The sequence below is a fragment of the Lipophrys pholis genome (genome assembly GCF_963383615.2).
Source record: "Lipophrys pholis genome assembly, chromosome: 8".
Lineage (NCBI taxonomy): Eukaryota > Metazoa > Chordata > Actinopteri > Blenniiformes > Blenniidae > Lipophrys > Lipophrys pholis.
The window spans coordinates 5,880,347-5,893,759 of NC_137630.1; the positions used below are offsets into that span (position 1 = coordinate 5,880,347).

Sequence of the window (13,413 nt, forward strand, 5' to 3'; positions counted from 1 at the left end):
CTATCTATGGAGACGACGAACAGAGCACTTCGGTAAGCTGTATATAACGCTAAAAAGTGTGATGATAAGACGTCCCTGTCATTGTTTTGTTAGCATTAGCAGTTGCACCGTCTTCATATGTTAGCGCTGTGTGCTCGTTTTAGATTAGAATGTAACTTCTGTGTTAAATAGTCGTTGTAATACAGGCAGTATTGTAGTAGTGGGCATGGATGGAGAAGTTAGTGTAAATATAGTAACACACCATTGCGTTACATCCATATGAAGACGTTGTTCTGTAGGTGCATCATGGTCATTTTCATCTCGCTCCGCCGGGTCCGACTCTGGCTCCAACATGTATGGCTGGATGGACAAATCTTCCCTTGTTGACATTTTGTAAATAATGTGTGAATATAAAGTTTCTGCGCCGCTAGATAATTGTATCTGTTCTATCAAACTACAAAGATGGCCGAACAGGGTGGCGTTGAACCGAGTGTCACCTCTGCAACCTGGAGAGGAGGCGGGGTATGAAGAGACCGCCCCAAAACGAGTTGCTCTCAGAAGCACATCAGAAAAGGGGTAGAAAAGGAGCCTGTGGAGCTATAATAATGAGGAATTCAGACCCAAGCATTGCAGTTTCGCGTTGTATAGACCACAACTGTATGATTTATATGTAAAAAGGAAGGATTTAAAAGCATGATATGTCTCCTTTAATGAAAAAGAAAATGACGATTAAGTTTTAATATTCAAACGTTGCCCCAGAAAATAGTGACCAACATTTTGAAATGTGAAATTTGAAAATTGAAATGCATTAGCAGAAATGCTTTTTTATTTTCTGATGAAAACTGCATTTTTGACTCATAAATAGAATTAATAATCATCTAAACTGCAGTTTAATTTTCTTCTTTAAGACTGTTTTTATGTTGTATTGACAATAAAAAAAAACTCATGCTTTTGAGTTTTGGATTATGGTAGTCAATGCCGCATATTAAGAAAATATGAAAAAGTAAACTCACAAACTCTGTATTTGAACATATAAAACACAACAGTTACAACAGATCAAATTTCCCAGCAGTCCTGCTAATAAGTTTCTCTATAAAACGAGAAAAATAAATCCCAGTTTGTTGTTATTGTTCCCTACAAAGAGTAGAAAAACCACATACATATTATCAAACATTCCAAAATACAGTGTGACTATAAAATACAACAAGTACAATATCAATGTGAAAAGTAGCAGCCATTTCAATACACAAAAACAAAAATAAAAAACACTATTTTAATAGACAGAAGCTGCAGACATCAGGCTCATTAGAAATCCTCCTGAGATCAATTTTCACACATAAATTCAGACCAATGCAGCAGGACGAGCTCGTCCTCACTCGTCCTGTCTTTTCAGATATATAGTAAAAAAAGAATAGAAAATATAGATACATACAAAAGAAAAAACTCAATATATATACATTTGAATATTTACAATTGTATATCATAAAAATATATTTACAATTATTTACACAGTGTCAATTACAGATAACAACTGCTGATTGGCATCAAACATTTGGAAGTGGTGGAGCTGGTGGGGAGCTGGTGGGGAGATGGTGTCTCTTCTCCATGGCCGGTGGCGCCACAGTTGAGTCAGACACCGGGAATCACTGCTGCCAACTCTGTGAGGTTAGGAATTAATACATATATTAATTAGTATAATCAGTCATCATCTGGGTTACAATCATTTAAAAACCATAAAGTTCTTCACTGACTACTTTCAAAAGTTGACACCAGCAGGTCCACGTCGTCAGTGCTGCAGCTCTGCAGCTCCAACTCCGTGGAGGGCGACCATGACGGGCGGCTGGGTGGGACGACGTCAGGCTCCACGACGCTGGGCGTCACCATCACGACGGAGTCTGGGAGGCAGGGTGTTTCAAGGGCCTCCAGAGCGCAGGCTGGGACGCTGGGCGCTTCCACTGCCAACCCTGTGGGGTTAGGAATGATCAAATATATGAATTAATACTTTAATTATCATTTGGTTTAAGATCGTTTAGAAATCATATTAGATTCTTAACTTACCACCGTCAACAACAGACACCAGCTGGTCCACGTCGTCATAAATGTATTTTTCTCCATCAAAATGGGTTGATGGAGACCATTGTTGGAGGTTGGGGGCGTCGAATACAGTGTCTGAGAGGCTGGGGGGGTCTGAAGGAGAGTCTGGGGGTCTGGGGGTCTGAAGGAGAGTCTGGGAGGCTGGGGGGGGGGGGGGGGCTGAGGGAGAGTCTGAGAGGCTGGGGGCATTGAGTGGTGGAGGCTTCCAGTGCTCTTGTTGGATGTGGAGCCTCGCCTCTCTTCAAGCCGGCTCATAATATTGAGCCTGCTGGTCCTGGGTCAATTGGTTCCACTGTGGAATAACGACGACACTCTGTCAGGACCCAAACTGCTGCACATCATCAAGCCGGCTGAACACACAGTTGAAATTCATCCTGGATCAAACCCACATAGAGGAGAGGAGACACTCCCCCTGTCTCCCAGGACTTTGTTCACTGCTGTGCTGCACATGCCCGTGATGGTTTTTCGTTGTTCTCTCAGGTGGAGCATGAAGGCTTTCAAGGGGTTCTTACAGCGCGGCTGGTCGTCATCCTGGATGTTCTGACGTTTTCTCTTCCTATTAAGATCAATCAGAAAAACCCAGTGTGTTAACACCATGTAGAGCCGCCACCAGAGGAAAGAAGCACTTTAAATACAAGAAAACATAGAAGCACAAAATGATTCTGATCATCAGACACTTGAGTGAGTATGCAGACACCTGATCCACTTTGATCCAGACCAAACTCAAGTTGGCGTGGAGGAAAGAACATTTCGGCCAAAACTGACTGAAGAAAACTAACTTTGGTTTGGAGACGGTGGGAACCTGAGCCGTCGGGTCCATCCAGTAGACAGGCTGAGCGTTCCTACACACATGTTTAGATCCTGGGAGTGTTTGATCCAGAAGCTGTGTTCTCATGGTGAGATGAACTCACTGTGTTCCTGCAGGCCTCAGGTTGGGAACCATGTTTGGTGCCACGTGGCTCACTGGCCCATTGTTCCACTGGCCGGCCATCAGGGGCGTCTGCTGCTGCAGCCATGGAGCCACTGCTGCAGTAGACCAGCCACCGTATCCTCCACCGGACACACCCTCAACACTGCTGAAGGTGTGTGGCAGGAGGGCTGGTCCGGGTGGAGGTGGAGGTGGAGGTGGAGCTGGCTCAGTCCCTCAACAGGGCCTCGATCCAGTCCATCATGATGTCTGGTATGATGTTGATAAAGAACTAACAGTGAGCCTGACTGATACTGTGGCACTAACATCTTATATTATTCCTGATAAGATGTGCAAAACAAGTCGATTGTATTTTATTAAAAATAGTAAATAAAATACAAATTTCTGTTATGTCCAAATAAATGATCGTTTAATTAATTGATTGATTAATTAGTTTTGTTCAGTGTTGCTATTTTTTGTTAATTTTGCTCTTTTCTCCGTGATATTATAAGAACTTAATTTTAAACACACTTTGATGGTTGGTACAAGTCCTGCTGGAAAACTAACCCTAACTAATTTAATTAAATTTCTCAGGATTACATATAATATATCTTTATTCAATAATAATCAAGTTTCATTTTGTATGAGCAAAGGCTCAAGAAAGAAGGGAATATAGATGCCTTCAGTGTCTTTATCAAGCACCTTCAACAGCTGTTCAGTTAAAAAAACAAAAAACAAAAACATTTTGTCGACTTGAACTAATTGTCTCAAAAACAGAGACTTTTCAGGGATTTTCTTTTTACTGGATATTAGTTAATTCCTTTAAAGGAGACATATCATGCTTTTAAATCCTTCCTTTTTACATATAAATCATACAGTTGTGGTCTATATAAAGCGGAACTGCAATGCTTGGGTCTGAATTCCTCATTATTAGAGCTCCACAGGCCCCTTTTCAACCCCTTTTCTGATGTGCTTCTGAGAGCAACTCGTTTTGGGGCGGTCTCTTCATACCCCGCCTTCTCTCCAGGTTGCAGAGGTGATACTCGGTTCAACGCCACCCTGTTCGGCCATCTTTGTAGTTTGATAGAACAGATACAATTATCTAGCGGCGCAGAAACTTTATATTCACACATTATTTACAAAATGTCAACAAGGGAAGATTTGTCCATCCAGCCATACATGTTGGAGCCAGAGTCGGACCCGGCGGAGCGAGATGAAAATGACCATGATGCACCTGCAGAACAACGTCTTCATATGGATGTAACGCAATGGTGTGTTACTATATTTACACTAACTTCTCCATCCATGCCCACTACTACAATACTGCCTGTATTACAACGACTATTTAACACAGAAGTTACATTATAATCTAAAACGAGCACACAGCGCTAACATATGAAGACGGTGCAACTGCTAATGCTAACACAACAATGACAGGGACGTCTTATCATCACACTTTTTAGCGTTATATACAGCTTACCGAAGTGCTCTGTTCGTCGTCTCCATAGATAGAAGGAACTGACCGCTCAATCAGACCAAGTCTTTCGGCAAATCCTTCTTTATACTGGCGGAGGTTGCTGAAGCAGTCGTCCTTAAAGTGGTTCACGCACACAAAAATGACCTTACCCACAGATGTGGGTACATTTCTGTGAAAAATAAAACTCAACCAGGCACTTCGAAAAGGTTCTGATGCTGGGAGACGGTGTAACGAAGCTTGTGGGTTACTACATCCAACAACCGAACATTTCGACTTATCCTCTCGTAACTTCGGTTGGACTACAAAATCGCAGCGAGAAACAAAAATGGCGGATTGCTCGAAGTGTCGATGTCCTAATTTGGCAGTTCCGCTGAGAATACTGTGACGTCATTGTTCAAAAAACGTAATAGAGAATAGAAAAATCGAAACCGATCGCAAAATATGACTAAAACAGATTATAAAGATATCAACGGAGCACCTGAAGAGACTACTTTGAACTTTTCTGTACTTCTAAACACTCTAAATATACAACAAAATGCATTTAAGGGCTAAAAAATTGGATTTAGCATGATATGTCCCCTTTAAAATTCTTGATCACATTAATCATGACGAAGATTAATTGGTGTTAGAGAGGGTTTTTTTTTGACAGAAACAATTATAATATTGCATTTGATCAAACTTTACAGACGCATTTATAACTTAATTTATAGAAAATAATTATCACATGAGAAGCTCTGGATCATTTTATAGTTTGACCACTGTGATTGAAGACTTGTTTTGTGTTTTCTTTTACAGTTTTGACACTTATTAATCATAAGTCTAGTTATTTTGACTGTTTGACGGCACCTATTTGTTATGAGACAAGTACCTACAGAGATGATTTGATAATCGTGTTTGGATGAACTCGGCTTGAATTCGTGGTGCAGTTCTAAACTTGACCGGAGATCGCGGGGAGGTGTGTTACACAGCGCGATGCTGAACACGGAGTGGCGCTGCAGTCTCATAGAACGCACTCTATGTGACGTCATCACGCCCACGACGCGGGGCGGCCGCTGTAGGTACCAGATCTGTCCGGGCTACCAGCTCTGTCCGGGGCGGGGCTTGCGCATGCGCTCACGCGACCAGATCGGTCCGGGGCGGAGTTCGTGCATGCGCCTGTCGATGACGTTGTAGTCTTTAAAACAACATGGCGAGTCACAAGGAGAACGAAATGGATAGTTTTTATACTGAGCTGAGTCACTTTATTCAAACCGCTGTCTATCACACCCTCACTACAACCTCCAGAAATACGGAGGACCGAAAAAGGACGATTCGGAGAGCGTCCAAACACTACCTTGTAAAGGGCAAGTCACAGTATGAATTTAATATATATAATATCTACTGTTCAATTGTTCTGATTAAACTGAACTTAAAGTTAAAAAAAATAATATATATACACACACACACACCCCAATGTAATGCCACAAACTGCACGAGTGTGTTGAAGACAAACTCACCAATGTACAGTAGAAACTATTTTCAGAGCCAGACACTGTACTGATTGCACTGATAGTTGCCTGATTATTATCATCAAGTGTCCCCTTTTACCCCCTTCCTTTTAGTTTTTCCTTTCAAGTACTACAACCAATATTAGTTGTAGTTTTCACTGCCTGCCACTGGATTTTCTGGATTTTAACTTAGTCATAAAGTAATTAAATAGTAAATATACATGCACAGTTCTAAATGAATGTTGTGCTTTCCCACTGTATCAGATGAGCGGCTGTTTTACAACTGCCAAGGAAAACCCCTCCTGGTAGTGATGGATCCAAAGCAGGTGTGTGAGGTGCTGAGAGAGTGTCACGACAATGGAGGACATCCAGGGAGACGCAGAACGATGGAAAAAGTATTGGCTTCCTACCACTGGAGAACTCGGCGTGACGATGTAAACAAATGGGTGAGAGCTTCTAAAGGAAACATGGAATTGTTCATTGTCAATAAAATAGAATAAAAAATAAATACTCATAAATTACTCCAATAGTACAGAATACTCTTACAGTGTAGCTTAGCAATTAAATCAAGAAATTACTTTGTTATATCCTACATTAATAATAAATTAATACCCTTTTTTTTTTTTAAAGGTTGATGAGTGTCCCCAGTGTCAGCAGCACGACACACTCCAAACTGTAGCACCTGTGCTCCATCCCATTGTTGTTCGGGAGGCATGGAGTGTCCTGGGGATTGATTTGATGGGTCCTCTTCCTACTACTGTGAAGGGAAAACGGTAAATATTTTAAGTAGAGGCTGTTGTCTAAAACTAAAAATGAAATGACATTTAAAGATGCTATTCATTTACAACAAATTGCACATTATGTTGTAGATATATACTGACGGCCACAGATCTCTTCACCAAATGGGTCGTGGCCAAGTCGATGTACACCAAAACAGCGGCAGAGGTGGCCAGAAAAATCTCAAATATTCTGCTCGACTTTGGGTTGGTTGAGCGGATTATTACAGATCAAGGCCGTGAATTTGTTCATGAGGTACTGTTATGTGTATAAAATGTAGTTTTGTATGACACATATTTGTACTTCACAATATTTGTAATTGAACCATACTGTATCTGTAAAGATCATTAGTTAACGTGATCATGTCCGCAGGTCAACCGCAGTCTTTTGGCCACTCTGGGAGTCAAGCACTGCATCACATCGGCTTACCATTCCCAGGCCAATGGACAAGATGAACGCACCAACAGAACAATCAAGACTGCACTGTCCAAATACTGTGGGGAGCAGCAGAATGACTGGGATGTTCATTTAAAGGGTGTTGTGTCCAGCATCAATACGGCAAAACAGGTAATACTGTGTAACAACTGCAAATGGAATCAATATTCAACTGGGATTGAAAAATTTAAATGATGTGGATTTATGTCTCTTTCAGAGGTCAACCAAGTACACACCATACTGTGCGTTATTTGGTAGACATCCTCGCACCCCAGGAGTCATCAACATTGGACAAAGGGAGGAGGATGACATTTCTGTTGTTGTGAATGAGGTCACAGAACAACAGGTTGAGGCTCAGACTGCAGAAGTCAGTGAGCTACATCAAAAGGTGACAGTAAAATAGTTCTATGCATCTGTAGTTCAACTTGAAATATATGAACAAGGATGTTCTGGGAAATAAAAAGAATGTATTTGGACTTGATAATATCTCTGTAAGGAAGTTTTGACTCTTGTCCAAGGGGCTTCATCAGTTCGTGCTCATCTGATTAGGCTAGGCTCGTCCGACTGGCTGTTGTAGAAGCACTGGTTTTTAACCTCAAGACGTGTTTCCAAAAGCCAATGGTGTCCAACAATTGTTAGAAAAATTGCTAGAATAACCATGACCTGGACAGATTACAATATTCGCTTTTCAATTCTTTTTTTTCCTCTCAGATCTACCAGAACATACAGATTGCCCAGGACAGACAGAAGAAGGACTATGAGAGCCGCAAAAGAAGGAATGTCATGTCATTCCACTTTCAAGTTGGTGAGGAGGTACTGAAGGCCAACAAAAGAAAAGGAGGGCGACTGGAGAGCAACTGGTCTGTGCCTTACGCCATGAGCTCCATATCAGAAAAGGGAGTGGTGAAGTTATCGAGCATGACGGGGGCTCAGCTGAAGCAGAGCGTCAATGTTTCACAGCTGAAGCCTTTCATCAGACCTCATTTCAGAGTTATTATAATTAATATAAAGTCACGATGTATCTGGATTATGTATGTGGTAGTTGTTAATGCTCCCTATTTCTCATCGGAAAGCAAAGAGCCAGATGTCTTAAATGACAATTTTGAAGAAATTATTATTAATCGATTATTTTTTTGTCCATTAACAGTTGAACAGGAGTCCTTATCCAAGGAATCACTGGATGATCATGTGTACTGTTCTGGGGCGAGTTATTTAAAGGAGATGCAGCCACTTCTGCAACCAGATGCATTAAGGTGAAGAGAAGTGACACACAATTCCTGAACTAGACTAATCAACATGTCTGTTACAATGGTAACTTCTTGACAAAAATATCTATGCATGTTGCAGGATATCCTTGCAAAGAGGAGCAGACACTTGACTCATCCACCGACCTTCTCCACTTGTCCTCAGCTCCAGCTCGCCAGTCTCTGCTCATCTTTTTGATTGCACTGTTTAATATTTCTTTGTAAATTTGTTTTAATTTCCTTGTTTCAAAAAAGGTCCAAATGTGTCACTGTTTTTAGCATATTTGCCAATAAACTTTTCTTAACAAATATCTTTCTGATATTGTATGAATGAAATATTTATTTTAGCTGCAGTCGGCCTATTTACTGGGTGAAGAGTCGCCACTGTGCTGTTTGGTCCATGTTTAGCGTGGTCCACACCATGTCCCCAGAGGAATTCAAGGAGAGAGTTGTCTGAGATTAGAAAGAAAATGATAGACAAGCATAATAAAGCTAAAGGCTACAAGGCCATCTCCAAGCAGCTTGATGCTCCTGTGATGACAGTTTCACATATTATACAGAAATTTTAGATCCACGGGACTGTAGCCGCTCTCTCTGGACGTGGCCACAGGAGGAAAACTGATGACAAAGTAAAGACATGGATAATATGAATGGTAACAAAAGAGCCCATAACAATACCCAAATAAATTAAAGATCAACTCCAAGGTCAAGGTACATCAGTGTCAGATTGCACCATTCGTCATTGTTTGAGCCACAGTAGACTTCATGGGAGACAACCAAGGAGGAAAAATCATTAAATTGTTATTTATTTTTAATTTTGTCAGATTCAAGATATTTCTCTGGCCATTGTGGGTATTTCTTTGATTAACAAAGGTGTACCAAAGATTTTGTCCAGGTGTGTGTATGTTAATAATGAAAACTATACAAAAATATGTCAAACAAAAAGTAACAGTAATTATCTATCTATCCATCTATCTATCTATCTGTCTATCTGTCTATCTGTCTATCTATCTATCTATCTATCTATCTATCTATCTATCTATCTATCTATCTATTCATCAATGAATCCCGTAATGTAGTTTGTCCATATGGAGTTGCCGTAAATCACATTGTGTGACGTCATCGACAGGCGCATGCACGAACTCCGCCCCGGACCGATCTGGTCGCGTGAGCGCATGCGCAAGCCCCGCCCCGGACAGATCTGGTAGCCCGGACAGATCTGGTACCTACACCGCCATCTTAGATGGGTCTCCCGCGCTCACGAGCGCATATATTTCTACTCAGGAAGCTGTAGTCCAACTACAATGATCATAACTGCAAAGACTTTTCACACATTGAAAATACTTTGTGTGATGCTCTTTAACAAAGGCAGAGTTGTGGTGTGGCACGTTGATAAATGTGTGAATTAATTATTTTTATATAGTAAGAAACTATTTGATTATTCATTTGGATGTCTCTCTCTCTCTCTGTCTCTCTCTCTCTCTCTCTCTCTCTGTTAAATGTGCTGCAGGTATTTTGGTAAATCCTGGTTAAATTCCAGGTGGAGGACATGGGTTTTCCAAAAATTTATTTAAAAATTCTATTTTATTTGACCAGCCACCGCCCAGTAGATGATCAACCGTTTCAGCACAAGAGCATCATGAGATCAGCACTTGTGATATGATTGAGTTGCTGTGAAAAGTCCAGAACAAAACCAAGGAAGCAGCGGCTTTATGAGGCTGTTCAGCCAGACATATTGGAACTGATGTCTCGTTTATAAATCAAACACACATACAAGCTATTTTTACATTCTCTTCTTGATATTTTATTTTCTTTGTCACAGTCGGACAAAAACATGTCACTTGTTCAAAATTTGTTCTCTGCATCTAAAACCCTGTTGAATCACTAATTCAATAAAGTTCTGTATTCAGCAGAGCTTTTCTCAGCAGAGTTCAAGTCCCTGTGGTGTCAGGAAGAATCATTTCAAGTCTTTTTGAGCTGAAATTGCAGCCTGAGTGACGGTGAATGTCCAACAAGTGTTTCCTCTGCTGTCCATTGACAGAATCGCCCATTGGTGTCGAGGAATAGAAGTCTACTTCTTCTGTTTCTCACAAAGTATAACCTTTATTACAAAATCACACTCAGTATCTCATCTGGAGCAGGTTTTGTTCCAAAACTGATGAAAGTGAAAAAGAAAATCAGTTAATCCAGTGAAAGAAGTAAACTGAAACTGCTTGAAACGGCTAAATCCATTACATATAAGCATGAATAGTAATAGTACACGCTGTTTCAATGAAATATAGTCTTTATTCCAAAGTCAACCTGAGCGGCGCTGCTGATCACGCCTCCCTTACCTGGCTGCTCAGCTTCAAGCAGCCGGGGGGGCGTGGCCTCAGATTCTGTTGTGCTTGATGAATCTTTCCTGTCCATTAGTTCAATCTTGACTTCCGGGTGTCCGTCATAAAGCGGCTGCAGTCGGTCACAATGTAACCTTGTAGGTATGTTCTTTCTTCCTGTATAATTATTTTTAAGATTTGTTGATGTTTTACATTTTACTCAGTTGTGTGTTTTTGTATAGATCGTTTCAGCAGCAGGGCGCCGCCATGTTGAATCTCACAGAGTCACGTAGAATCTCGCGATAAAAAGGAGCTGAGGCGTTTATGTTTCTGTGGACAGACGTCAATAATACAATCGAACTTTATTTAAATAAATAAATAAATAAATAAATAAAACAACCACAGAGGACTACGGCACTGTATAAAAGATTTAATGAACATAAGATTGGAGTACATAATGATTGAATTGAAATGATTATTAAATAAGGACAAACACAAATCTTGCTTCCCATTTTTCCTTAAAGTTTGGCATTTTTCATTTGGAATGCGTACATTTTCCCGGAGAAATGGGTCATATCACCCAGATTATAACACCCATGCAAGTCAGAACGAAATATATAAATATCAACTACATTTTTTTCATTCAAATTGAAATGTGACCTCAAATGCAAGAGCTGGAGTTAAAAGTAAAAGTAAACGTGTATGTGCTGTACAAACATTTCAAAAATAATCATGGGACACTGTGTGTAATAAGGAACTGTACTGAGAGAGAATATTTATTCTATATTCTATTGATATATTTTATTTATCATGTCAAGTCAAAACTTGTCTATGAATATGTTAGCATTTAGATTACACACAAAATTATTTACATTATTTATTTTGGGAAGTATCACATGTCGAAATAAAAAATAAATAAAATTGAAAATAATACTAGTAATAATAAAAAGACAAACGTTATTCAAAGCCTCAATGCATAAGAATCATACAACAAATGATCATCCATGCAGGAAACCACATCATGCATTCAAATAAATTGGAAAAAGTAACTTAATTGAGCCATTAGCAGGATGAACACTGTTTTTCAAGGCTCACCATGCCTATCTTAGAATTACATAATTGTCATAATTTGTGAAGAAAAACTGGGCTGTTGCATCCCGCCCATTTATTGCAAGTTAGCAAAATAAGTAAGTAAGGTTTATTTATAAAGTGCTTTTCACAGATAATAAAAAAAAAAATAATCACAAAGTGTTGTATATAAAATGGGAGCACTAAAACAAAAACTTTCCTAAATATAAAAATTCTTTATTTGCTTTTTAAAGTTTGTAGAGTCGAGCATGCGGCGGGACAACGGCAAGTCATTCCATAGTCTGGGAGCTACAGCCTGAAAGCAAAACGTAGGGAAATGTCCAGTAAAGTTGATCCTTCTGAGAACAAAATCACGAGTTCATCCACGAGAACAACGAAACTTCCTATCCACAGGTGTGATGGCAGAGCTGCACGAGGCAGTCAAGTCGTACGAGGACGTTGTTAGTTCCATCTACACACGTCACATTGTATGCAGACATTTCAAAACTCAGGGTTCCCAGAATGGTCCCAGGTTTCAATATGAATTCTGACCTTAAAGAGAGAACAGGAGGTTCTTTTACAACTTCTGCTCGTCAACTACAAACACATATTTCCTGGTTCCGAGCGGATTACACTGTAAGTCATGAGTGTTTATTTTCACAGGTGCTTAACAACTATAATTTCTCACCTGCGTGAGTTTTCATGTGACTAGTTAAAGTCCCTTTTTGACGAAAGCATTTCCCACAAGTTTCACAAGAGTACGGCTTCTCACCTTTGTGAATTCTCATATGGAGAGTCAAATTACTACTGCGAGTGAAACTTTTCCCACAGGTTTCACAAGAATACGGCCTCTCACCTGTGTGAATTCTCATGTGCTTTGACAAACTACTACTGAGATTAAAACTTTTACCACAGGTTTCACAAAAATATGGCCTCTCACCGGTGTGAATTCTTGTGTGGACTGTAAAAGAGTAACTTCGGCTGAAACATTTCCCGCAAATTTCACAAGAATATGGCTTCTCACCCGTGTGAATTCTGCTGTGGATGGTCAAATGACCGCTATGACTGAAACTTTTCCCGCAAATTTGACAAAAATAGGGTTTCTCACTTGTGTGAATCCTCATGTGCGTTATCAAATTACTTCTCTGCCGAAAGGTTTTCCCACATGTTTCACAGGGATACGGCTTCTCACCTTCGTGAATTCGCATGTGGACGGGCAAATGATTACTCTGACTGAAACTTTTGCCGCACATTTTGCAAGAATATGGTTTCTCGCCTGTGTGAATTCTCATGTGCGTTAACAAATAACTACTGCGATTAAAGTTTTTACCACATATTTCACAAGAATATAGCCTCTTATGACTTCTGTAATGACTGTTCATGTCCATTTCATCCCAGAAAGATTCGCCACAGACGTCACAATTTACAGACTTTTCACCTGGAACACAGCTGTTGTCTGACAAGCGAGAGTCGCCGATTTCATTACTGTGATATTTCTGGCAGAGTTCCTCATTAACGTCCGACTTCTCTGGTTCATCCTGTTCCTCTTTAATCTCTTGAGGTTCTGGTTCACAGTTTTCCTCTTTGATTTGTACGGGCTCCGAGTCGTCCTGTTCTTCTTTAATCTGCA

The 13,413-nt window shown here is 40.2% G+C and overlaps 1 protein-coding gene across 1 annotated transcript; it reads right to left on the minus strand.

Moving 5' to 3' along the window:
* Positions 1-12,040: 12,040 nt before the first annotated feature.
* On the minus strand, positions 12,041-13,149 carry LOC308112835 (uncharacterized protein). The gene has a single exon (XM_080468598.1). The coding sequence runs from the start codon at positions 13,073-13,075 to the stop codon at positions 12,458-12,460; it is 618 nt and encodes a 205-aa protein (XP_080324724.1). The 5' UTR covers positions 13,076-13,149; the 3' UTR covers positions 12,041-12,457.
* Between the last annotated feature and the right edge of the window lie 264 nt (positions 13,150-13,413).